Raw genomic sequence first — 11,991 nt, 5'->3', positions numbered from 1 at the left:
CGAAGACTTTCCCTCCAAATAAAGAAGCCAATACAGTACAAATACAAAAATATTGATAGATTTGCTAAAAATTCATCATAAAGCATGGTTCTATTTATTAGAGCTGGCCTATACAAATTCACGATTCTTTATTAATAATAACAAATGACAGGATTAAATCAACTTTTTACAATCTCTCATTTATTCTCTCATACATTCTTTCTCTCTCTCATATTATTTTTTCATATACATAGGTGTACTATTAAAGAATTCTGAAAACTTGCTGTTTCAACAAATCAAAATCCTAAAATAGTTAAAAATTTCTAGTGATCTTAAATGTGGTCTACCAATCAATAAAAATTTTTGCAATTATTTCGAATAGTGAGCGGATTCTTATGAATAATTCAGTGTTTTTGAGAATATGTAATACAAGTTCATTGAATAACAAATATCTTAAATAATAATATATACATTTAAATCTATAGATAAGAATTTCGATGGAAATTCAAAATTACATTAGCAATTAATTTTTTGTATCATTTAGCTCTTTGATGATTGTTGAGTAAATCGACTCAGAATTATTTCATTGGCCAATCTTTAATCATAATATAGTTTCATTTTAATATTGGCGAATGGAATATATTTTAATATTTTTCAATATAAATTTTATGAAAGATATTCGACATCTTTTTAACTTTGAATTGAAATTGAATACACAAGAAATATTTGAGTCGTTTGTTATTTAATTAGTTGTAGTTTATCTAATAGCTCTGAATTGTACTCCTGCATATATAGAAATTGTATATATGCATGAGAATTGTACTGCTCCATATATTAAAAGTACATGGAATAAATAAATAAAATTGCTTAGTACAAAGTTTTTACTTAAATGCATATTTCCATTTCGCCAATAATAATAAACATTATTAAAAATATTATGTTATAATGAAACATCTTTCAGTCCCCACTGATTGGTCAAAAATGAAATAAATTTCTATATGTAATGCACTGGAACTGTTGAAGATAAAATTTCATGATGATGAGGAAAGACTTTCGAGATCAATATCAGAAAGAAAAATATCAGAGGAATCGGGAGATCTGCTGTAGTGTGTCATATTGTCTCCAGAATCATCTCCATCAGCTGAATCATCTTCATCATCATCGTCGTCATCATCGTCGTTGTTCTCACGATTACTTTGCTCATTTTCATCCCCATTCCCTTCTGTTGCTGCGTCTGGATTGTCCGCATCTATTTAAACATAAACATTATTATGCTTTTAAAGTAAATTGGTAAATAATTTTCAACAGGAGCAAAACAAATAAAAATGACTAATCCTCATGTAATCATCATAACTTCTCAAAATACTGAAAAATTAAGTTGAAGTAGAATAAAGTTATATATAAATATGACAAACCATCAGCGTTATTATCATCAGTGCTAGTATTCGAACCATCATCATCGCTTGCATCAAGATCTTCTTCATCATCATCCTCATCTGTTTCATCTTTATCACCTTTTCTTCTGCCGACATCATACAGCCTTACACTGGACTCATGATTCTCTTCGAATTCATTAATTATTTCAACTACTGCTATTTGTGTGTCAAATTTATTACAAGCCAATCCGTAAACTCCTCTTCTAACATCATAAGTTGCTGTAATTATTTAATTATGATAATTATTTTTTATTTTAGATTGAATTAATTCAAAATATTCAACAGAATAAAAATTAACTAATAAATTCTTACAACAATTATTTAAATAACCACCATAGCTTACCAATATTACTGTAGTCCAAAGCATCTAATGTTTTAAATGAAGTAATATAATTAGTTTCATCTATATTTTCTTTCTCCAGTGATACAGCATATATAATATTATTAACAGGAGAAAAGATTACTTCCATTTGATCAAGTGTTGGCACTGTTTTCAGCAAATGGAAAGTTCTTAAATCCCAAACCTCTGTATTCGACACTACTTCTATACCTATCAACAAATTATTTAATATTAAATATATTATTCTGTATTAGTAAATTTCATTCTATTTTACACTTTAGTACAAATCTATTGTTAAATTATATGCGATTAATATCAGTACCATTAGGGTGAAAAACTCCATTAAGCGTTTGATTTAATTTATCAAATTTGTGAATTTGTTTCCCTGAATTTGCATCCCACAATATTCCATCATGTAAAACCAATTCATCATTCATACTAAAAGTAGCACGATTCATAGTGTATCGATTAGAAATTGAAGGAGCGAAGCTGGTTATTAATTGTCCAGTAGCTATATCATAAATCTGAGAAAAATTATAGAAATAATTACATATAGGTAGTTGTGAAAATTATCAAAACGTTTTCATGCTGATAATTATATAGAAAAAGAAACATACTGTTGCAATGCCACTGTCAGTTCCAATAATTCTATCTTGAAGTTTACCAAATTCAACATATTCTATGTTTTCTAAAGATAATTTTAAATCAAAGAATGTTCCTATACTCCAAAGTACAGACATAGGACTTCTCCATGGAGTAGAAGTTAATAACAAATTTCCACGTTGGTTGCATTCCATGTGATAAATATAAGATTCATGGCATGAATATGTCGCTTCCTCTAATCCTGTATGTATATTGTACATTTTTACATCTCCCGCATAAGTACCTAACATTAAATATTGTTGACAGGGCTGCAAAAATAATAAAATACATTAAATTAGAAAATATTTTTTATACATATATATATATTATTTCTATATATTACAAATATATTATCACGAGTTTATTGTAATTATTTATTAAATATTTATATCAGCAAAACTAATGATAATATATAAAATATGAATATCTATGTATTTTTAATATTGATAAAATATAGATAACGTTACTGAAAAGATACAGTAGGTGAAGGTTGCAACATCCGTAGGCCGGAAAGTTTTTACAGGACAAAATCGGCTATAAATAAGTCTCCTATCCAATCTTCTACCATCCATGCCTAATGCTCTTTTGGCCAATCTTACTGTTACATTTGTTGGTATTGAATTTTTTGTACAGGGATCTGGACATTTATGTGGTCTGAAATTAAATATTATTTTATTATAATATTATAAGAATCAAATAGTAAATAATATTAAATCCTTTTCAACAAAATTCCACTTATAACACTTAAATAAATTAATTTTAAAAATACATACTCAAATAGATTAAATTGAGGGCAAGTAACCATAGGATTTTTACATAATGCATGTTGATTAGTTAAATATTCCGTTATAATAGAATCCAGTGTTATAGTAGATGGATTTGATGTAGCTACTCCAGGTCCTCCACCACCTGCAGGGTCTCTCGAAATTTGTTTCTGTAGTGATCGACATACTGTTGGCTGATTAATTGAGTGACAATTTATTTGATTGACTAGAGGCTGCTTATCGGATTGATTTTTTCTGAAATTATTTAAGTACTTAATTTATCTTACATTATTTATAACTCTCAAATAAAATCGTATATAGACTCAATTAATAATTGACAGAAAAAATTATATCCATAATATAAACTTACTTTTGATTAATTTGTAATTTAATTAGTTGATTTGTGCTATTTGGAATAACATTTTGATTGAGGCAGTCAGAATGCTTCATGCGTATATTATTTCCGGAAGATAATGACGATGAACCCGAACCGGTATTTGAATGAGATATGTACCTAAATGACGAAGTAGGTGTGGTATTGTTTCGCGAAGTGACTTCTCTTTGATTGCATCTGTTCGTATTGTACAAATTTACCGTTGCACTGGGAGAAAATCCATTTCTTGTCTGAACAAAAAATATATATATTTAAATTTCATGTATATGCTCTCTTTTCTATTATATCTATTCAACAAATTTACAAACGAAATTTGTTTAATTTTTATGGATATAACTTACTCCAGTAGTTGCAGGACTGCGGTAAGTAAATGGTTGATATGTACATATTGGTTTCATAATTGCAGAAGAATCTAAATTTGCTTCCCTGTGGAGTGTCGATGCAGTTTCTGTTAAGCCTTTTGACATTAAATGCTGATATATTAATTGATTTAACTGTTGTTCGTTATATTGTATTCTTGTTTGTGCCACTACATTTGCCTGTAAAGTTAAAATTTAGCGTTATTAAGAGAACAATAAAATGAAATCAGATATAAAAAATATATTGAAACAATAATTGAGTTAAATTATTATGCGATACAAATTGAATTAAATAAGTTTAAAATAAAGCTTACTCTATGTAAACTGGCTAAAGAAATTTCATATTCTGCTCCGGTAGGTTTTGCTTCTCCAGAAACTCTTCCCATTAGCTCTAAAGCATACTTTTGAAACATAACATGTTCCTGCCTCTTTTCTTGAAGTATTGGATCTTTCATAAGTGCCTGAATTTGTCCATCAGTAAACATGGGGAGCTTACTAATTATTTGTCTGACTTTTTCACTTCGTGCCAAACCTGCCAAAGCTCGACAAGCCAATGCTCTTATACTATCTGCATCTGTGATCGGAGTTTTAACCATCATCAATTGTAACAAAACCTATAAAATAAAGAAGCAAAATTAAGTTAAATTAAGAAAAAAGTAATAGTGTTTAATACAAAAACTAAGTATTGCAAAAGAAATATTAAAATTGATCAAAACTGTTAATAATTAATATTTACTTAGATAAAATATGTATACATATTTATCAATATATACCATTATTCCATTATTAGACCTTACACTTCCCCAAATTTTTTGTATTAACTCTTCGCTATTATTATTTGCTTTTTTCTTAGCAGAACCTGTTATTGAGTATCTTGCTACATTACCACCAATCTGTAATGTAAAATAAACAGATAACTGTGACTTATTATTTTAAACTTGTTCAATTATTTAATATTTATTTAATATATACCATTACCCTATTTATAGGAGCACAGACACAATTAATTACAGCTCTCAGTGCAGCCCTTTGTACATCAGGATCTGCAATAATTTCGCATTCTGCTGCAGCTAAGAGTAAGTTAATTGCCATTGTCATGGACATATCAGGCATGTCTACTCTTTCACAAAGTAATAACATCACTTTTGGCACTACAGAACAAATAGCTACTACATCTAAGCAAGAGCGAACCGTTTCTGCGCTGGAAGTTGTATGAACCCTGCCACTATAATTCCATTCTCTAGCAAAGGCAATAATTTGAAGAAGAAGCGTTATGCCTCCAAGACGATATAACTCTTCTACCGGCGGCCATACTGCTCTTACAGACATTAATTCTTGAAGTATTTCCACCTTTAATAAACATGAATTTAATAAATATTTATATTTCCCTATTATGAACCATTATATTATATTGCTATATGTTATAATATATATTATATGTATATGTTTTACGCAATATATGTTTTAATATTATGTCAAGAATAATAGTTTTAAAAATAATGAAAAATAATTAACTACAATTAACAGTTACCTTATATACAATATTTTTAAATTTGTGTTTTGAATTGAATTTAATACATAATATAAATTAGTATTTAATTATTAATACAATGAATACCATTAATATTTAAATTTGAATATTTTTACCTTTGCCTGAACTTCTTCACTGCTTAGCTTCACAGCCTTATAAGGTGGTAATGATGGTTGCCAGGTGTCACGCTCTGCTCTAGCATTTTCTGCTCTTTGTAATTGTTCAGTTTTAAGATGTAAATGGGCTTCCATATATCGTTTTAAAGCTACTGCAACATGCCTAACTATTTGCCTAGAAGCACATTCTTCATCATCGTTTAATGCTGGTTCTTCCTCTATGTTTAAAATTGGTAATGTGGATATCTTAAAAAATGTATGTATTAAATACTAAAAAATTGATACTAAAATTGATGAAAGTGATTTAAAACAATTCTTACCACATTGAAAAGTTTTCGAAGCCCATCCTGTGCATCAAATTCTTCAAGTATCACTTTAAATGGAAAAGAAAATCCGAAAAACATTGTTGCATGACATCTTCCAGAATCATGACTTCGTTCTAGGAGCCATAATGCATAGGTAACAAGATCTGAAATAACATGCTTTGGCAATAGACATACTCTTTCCATTGCATCTTCACAATATGCTAAATAGTATAAACAGATAGAGACACCAGTAGCTGCGACACTGGGTCTTGGAACATCTAATAGCTTTTGAAGACCTCCAACATTAAGAAATTCAATAGAAAATTTTTTATGACACAGAAGGGAAGCTAAGTATTTCAGAGCTTCAAATGCTAAGCGACTGTCCTTCGTTTCTCTAACATTGATATACTTCAGAATCAGTTCTAAAGCATTTTGTTCAAATACATGACCTAAGAATTCTTGATATTCACCCATTGGAGTAAGATACCTGTTATAAAATAAAAATATACGTTTAATAAATATTTGGAAGTAATGTGAAATATGAAATTAATATCTTTACCTTAGTATTAACATTTGTCTTGTACCTAATGTTGGAGGATGCATCTGTATATTTCCAATGACATATGATTCCATCTCTGCCCATGAAGAATTAGAATTCCCTTCTAATAATGATGTTGATAATGTAGTGGAACTTTGCATTAAAGATGAATTTTTTTGCAAATTACATCGTACAGAAGAAGCATTCAATGATCTATTATGTGTACTTTGTGCCTTGGAAGGTGTAACTTGATTATTTAAATTAGAATTTTTTGGCACAGACAAAGGTGGAGACATTATCTCTGGATACAAGGTATTATTTTTTACAGGAGTTTCACATTCTGTATCACTTTTTTTTTTCTTAGGTAAGGGAGCAGAATCTTCAGAGGACTGAGCACAGTCTTCTTCTTCTTCAGAAAAATAGTTACTATGATTGGAACTTTTGAGAATTTCATTCTCTTTTCGTTTTTCTCTCACCTTTGAATACAATTTTTAATATTTAGTATTTACAAAATGATGTTCCTAAATATTATCATATATATTGAATTATTCTTACTTTTCTTTTCCCAGGCACACCTTTATTTTCTCCATCCCCTCCACTATTTCTGTCTTGACCAAAATGTGCAAATGGTCTACTATTAGCTGCGAGTTGTCTTTCTTCCTGAGCTTCCTCTTGTAATTTATGAAGCCTTTGTAACATCAGTGGTACCATTTTTGCATTTTGCTCCCTAAATCCTTTAGTAAAAATAACAAATAATTATTTTCTGAATTCTATATTCTAAATATTAATGCTAATATCAAGCTTTATTTAAAATTAAATGAAACCTGTAGCAATTTCCTGAACTTCCATTGCAGCAGCTACAAGCCCAGTTGCATAACTTTGCAAGGGTTCTACGCTTTTTTCCGCCCAAGAAAACAGACGATGAATGAGTCCTTCCATATCTGGCTGAAAAACTGCAGAAGTTTCTAAACCAGGAAGTATATCAAGCATAAGACGACAGGCTGCAATATTGAGCTTTCTAACATCACGACCCGTAATACCCGCACGTGACCAATAAGTGTCCCTTAAGTAATCATTTATAAGCTGTTAACAGAATAATAAATTATGTAATAATCTTTCAAGTTATATATATAATAATTAACAACTATATTATTTCCTTTCCAATTCAATACTAGACCTACCTTAGTCATAAAATTATCTTTTCTAAATAATACTTTCAATATATGTCCAAAATTGCACTCTGGATCTGTGCGTGATGGATGTCTTTCATCAAATGGGTCAGGATCCATCTTTAAATAATTTTCTGTTTCTAGCTCTATAATTTCTGCCAGTCTTCGTAATGTTGGAACTGGATCATATGTAGGTGATGAATGTTCCTCTTCCCATTGTCTGAGAATTTGAACTACATCTGTTACTTCGGCCAATGATTCTGCGCTTGACATCTTTGTCCTTATTGTCCTATAAACACACATTTAATTAAGCTTATAGTTGTGAAACTCTCAAAGAATCCCCTAATATTTTTAGATTATTTGTTATATCTTTCGGTGTTTTAATTTCATAATTATATTAACAGGATTTTAATATTCTTATATCATACATATTTTTACTTTTATATTTAATAATACATTAATTCTATAAGATTTCAGTTAAATATCCAACACATTTGTAATAAAATAACCATATAGTCCTGGCTGAAACTCAAATAGTCCAAAGCAAGAAATGTCTTTTCATCTATTAATTTCAATTACAAATTATTTTACTATGCATATTTAACAATTACTCCTTTCATAAATTAAGACTAAAACAAGTTAAGATTAATAGAAGTAAAATATCAATTTAGATAAAAATAAAATAATATGTTTAAACAATTGTATATTACACAACAAAATGTAATTAACCAATTTCTATATACTTTGACAATTTAAAAAAAAAGCACAATTTCTAGAAGTTTTTAATAAGTAATCAATTATTGAACTAATTTCACTTTAATGCTTATTTAACATCTCAATGTTCTTAAATAATTGTTCATTAAATTTAAAAACTAATAACTTAACCTTAAAGTCGAATATACAATAAACAAAGATCAAGGTTTAGGAAAGAAAAGTGAAGAAGATTAATAGCATATTAATTATTGAACATAATTGTAGATACAAAAGACTGGAATATCGATAAAAACAATTTGTTAATGTTTTTTAAAATCAGATAACGAAAAGCAGCATGTATATTATTAGGTTAGAGTCAATGAAACATTACCTTCTTGAAATTTATTTGACAGTTTACTCGTTTGACAATTATTACGGCGTATGTCACCTTTTACAGTGAATTATACTGTTAGATTGTAAGAGTATGTAAAATTTCAATTAAGAATGATGTTTTCTTATAAAAGTACGAAACGTAACCACCGACATGCACGCTGAAGACGGGCTAGTTAATTCAACTTTTCAAATATACTGAAATGTCACAATATAAAGTAGAATTTTTTTAAATGTATATGTTGGTTTTAGAAACTAGTGTTTTCTAAGAAATTTTGTATATTACGTTATAACAGAAATATTAAAAATTAGTAGTATACAATTTTTTTTATTAAATATGTCGCTTTTGATACCGCTTAACTAAAAATTATTGAAATTACACAATGCAACATTTCTCAATAATTAATAATTCATCAATAACTTTTCATTAATTAAGATATAATAGTAGTAATTTTCATTAATTAAATATAGTCACAAAAAACAAAATTAATTTTTTTTCTAGCTTTACATGTTTATTTCATAAAAAAATATTATTCTAAAATATTTATACACAGTATTTATATCCATATAATTCATGCATGTATTTTTATATTACATTAAAAGCAATAACTTTATAAAGACAATTATTTCATACATACATTATTTAAATTAAAGTTTGCAAACAAACTATAGTGAAGCTTGATTAGTTTTGAGAACACATACCGTGATATATATTTCGGCTAAATAAGTTAGTTTTATGAACACACTACCTGTGTCATATGATCGTCATTAACTGAAGATACTTTCATCAGTAGGCGTTGACTTCTCGAAAACTTCGTTTTAGAATTTGTTCATCAAAAAAGTAAAGTAGTAATTAAGAAAGTCGTTACTATTGTAAAATCGAAGAATCCTTAAACTTCAAAATGGCATTAAGCGATGGAGATGTACAGAAGCAGGTAAAAAGTATTTCAATTGAAGTATTTACAAATTTCCTTGGAGCATCGATTTTAAGCTATTTTCGCATTTTATTCTATATTGTTGCTTGGATGAAATATTTGTTCCTGGCACTTTTTCTTGGCAAAATTTTATTCTCATTGTCCTCTTCAATAATGATTTAATCATATACAATTCAGTATAAATAATAAATTTGATTGAATTAAATATTCTTCTTAAGTATTAAGTAACTTCAATTATGTTTATATAAATAATAATAACTTGAGTAATAATTTTACTTAAATCAAAGTTTTAACAATGTCAGTAATTTACTTTCTAGAAACAAAAAATTAACAAGTATAATACAACCATTGATTATTTAATTGGATACTATCAAAGTTAAAAATATTATTTCTTAAATATTAAAGTATTATTATTTTTTCATCTGGAAATATGTTTGGGTTTTAATTCAAATTCTGTTAATAAAATTTATTTATATATATATATATGTATATACTTATAAATTTATATTTTTGTAAGAAGTAAAAGAAAATGTATAAAAAAGTTGAATGAATTTAATTCTATACTTCTTTAATTAAAAATAAAAAATATATATTTTTATAATTATTATTATTTTAGATTAATCATATGATGGCCTTCATTGAACAAGAGGCCAATGAGAAAGCAGAAGAAATTGATGCTAAAGCAGAAGAAGAATTTAACATTGAAAAGGGACGCTTAGTTCAACAACAAAGGCTTAAAATTATGGAATATTATGAAAAGAAAGAAAAACAAGTAGAACTTCAAAAAAAGATGTACGTTTGATATTATAAAAACAATTTTAGATATTATATACAAATATTTTTATAATATACTATTAAGAGAAGTTTTTTCTACTAAATAGGTTTTATTTAAATAATTCAATTTCTGTTATTTTATAGTCAATCATCTAACATGTTGAATCAAGCCCGTCTAAAAGTCCTCAAAATTAGAGAAGATCACGTTCGTAATGTACTTGATGAAGCTAGAAAGAGATTAGGGGAAGTAATGCAGGATATTTCACAATATAGAGAACTTCTGAAATTATTGATTGTACAAGGATTATGCCGGGTACAAGACTTTACAGATGTTTAAATTTTCTCTTCATAACATTTGTTATTATTTTTACTTTTAGTCATTGTTGTTCTTTATAGAAAAAGGGTATAGACGTTTGCAAAATTTATCTTTATGTATCTGTAATTTTTAGTTAACAGAAAGCCATGTTGTTGTTCGTGTACGTCAAGTAGACGTTCCTCTAGTAGAATCACTTTTTGATTCTGTTCAAGATGCTTATAAACAAATAACAAAGAAAGATGTTACAGTTAAAATTGATCAAGATAACTTCCTTCCTTCTGATAGTTGTGGAGGAGTCGATTTACTTGCAGCAAGAGGTTAGTAGATAATGCATACTTTTTAATAAATTGCACAATATTCTCATATATTTAACAAAAACAAGATTTATCATTTATTTCAATTTTCTACGTTTTTTTAACTAAATTAGGTGATTCATATCATTCTGTTTTTAGGGCGTATAAAAGTCAGCAACACTTTGGAAACGAGATTAGAATTAATAGCACAACAATTAGTACCAGATATACGTTCTGCCCTATTTGGATCCAATCCTAATCGTAAATTCGATGATTAAAAAATTCCTCTCACACTTTCTTTTTCTCTTCTTTTCATACTATTTTCCTTTCTAACAAAACATTCCCTTCTTTAGAATGCTAAAACAACTAAGAATCTGTTGTGTAGATTGTAGAATCTGTTCATATTGTTGAAAAGAGAGAGAAAGTGAAATTGTAAATTATATAAATATACATATATACACATATATGTGTGTGTTCAAACTATTATTGCATACATATTCAATATACATATATATCTATAAAGTATTTTATTTGAAAGCGATTGTAAATTCCTTAAAAGTGATCCTTAAAAATCAATTTCCTTTCTTTTACTTTAATTAAGTTACTTTTAATTGTAATTTCGTAATTTTGATCTGCCATGGTAAGTACAATTATTATTTAAAACAGGAAAATCCTTTAAAATGACATATTACAAGTATTTATTTTTTTCTTAGAAGTTTCTTATACAACGAAAGAGATTTTTTTTGCAGATTAAGATTTTCTATATAGCTTTATATATATATTGTAAGAATAAACAACTGTATTGTTTCATAATATTTAATTTTTTAAACGCAACAAGTAGAACAATATTTGTTTAAGTATCCAATTTACTTTATAAACAAAAATTAAAATAAATTTTATATGAATTTACTGATAGAACAGATTGAGTATCAAAACTATCATTATTATAAATGGCGGTATAAATATAAATACTATATAAACTTATACATCATATGCTAGTAATTCCACTTACTATAC

General features: G+C 27.5%; 2 protein-coding genes across 3 annotated transcripts; one reads left to right on the top strand and one right to left on the bottom strand.

Annotated features, from left to right (window-relative positions):
- Positions 1-73: 73 nt before the first annotated feature.
- On the bottom strand, positions 74-8,858 carry LOC132912632 (protein mahjong). Of its 2 annotated transcripts, none has more exons than XM_060970210.1 (19): positions 8,658-8,858; positions 7,586-7,862; positions 7,229-7,487; positions 6,960-7,138; positions 6,426-6,880; positions 5,882-6,353; positions 5,562-5,807; positions 4,887-5,264; positions 4,688-4,807; positions 4,229-4,528; positions 3,897-4,094; positions 3,532-3,785; positions 3,171-3,416; positions 2,865-3,051; positions 2,373-2,666; positions 2,078-2,279; positions 1,759-1,965; positions 1,395-1,634; positions 74-1,228 (listed from the first exon to the last, which is right to left on the bottom strand). In XM_060970210.1, the coding sequence occupies exons 2-19, from the start codon at positions 7,844-7,846 to the stop codon at positions 1,011-1,013; spliced, it is 4,716 nt and encodes a 1,571-aa protein (XP_060826193.1). In that variant the 5' UTR covers positions 7,847-7,862; positions 8,658-8,858; the 3' UTR covers positions 74-1,010. The 2 variants fall into 2 exon arrangements, with proteins under 2 accessions (XP_060826193.1, XP_060826194.1); XM_060970211.1 differs by having other exon boundaries at positions 4,893-5,264.
- A 550-nt stretch (positions 8,859-9,408) lies between these two features.
- LOC132912938 (V-type proton ATPase subunit E) lies at positions 9,409-11,511 on the top strand. The gene is made up of 5 exons (XM_060970778.1): positions 9,409-9,591; positions 10,208-10,383; positions 10,510-10,678; positions 10,815-10,998; positions 11,134-11,511. Exons 1-5 carry the CDS (start codon positions 9,559-9,561, stop codon positions 11,250-11,252), a joined length of 681 nt encoding a protein of 226 aa, XP_060826761.1. The 5' UTR covers positions 9,409-9,558; the 3' UTR covers positions 11,253-11,511.
- Positions 11,512-11,991: the final 480 nt, after the last annotated feature.

The sequence above is a fragment of the Bombus pascuorum genome, chromosome 12 (genome assembly GCF_905332965.1).
Source record: "Bombus pascuorum chromosome 12, iyBomPasc1.1, whole genome shotgun sequence".
NCBI lineage: Eukaryota > Metazoa > Arthropoda > Insecta > Hymenoptera > Apidae > Bombus > Bombus pascuorum.
Note: the sequence above shows the minus strand (reverse complement) of the source record. Positions and strands in the feature narration are given on the sequence as shown.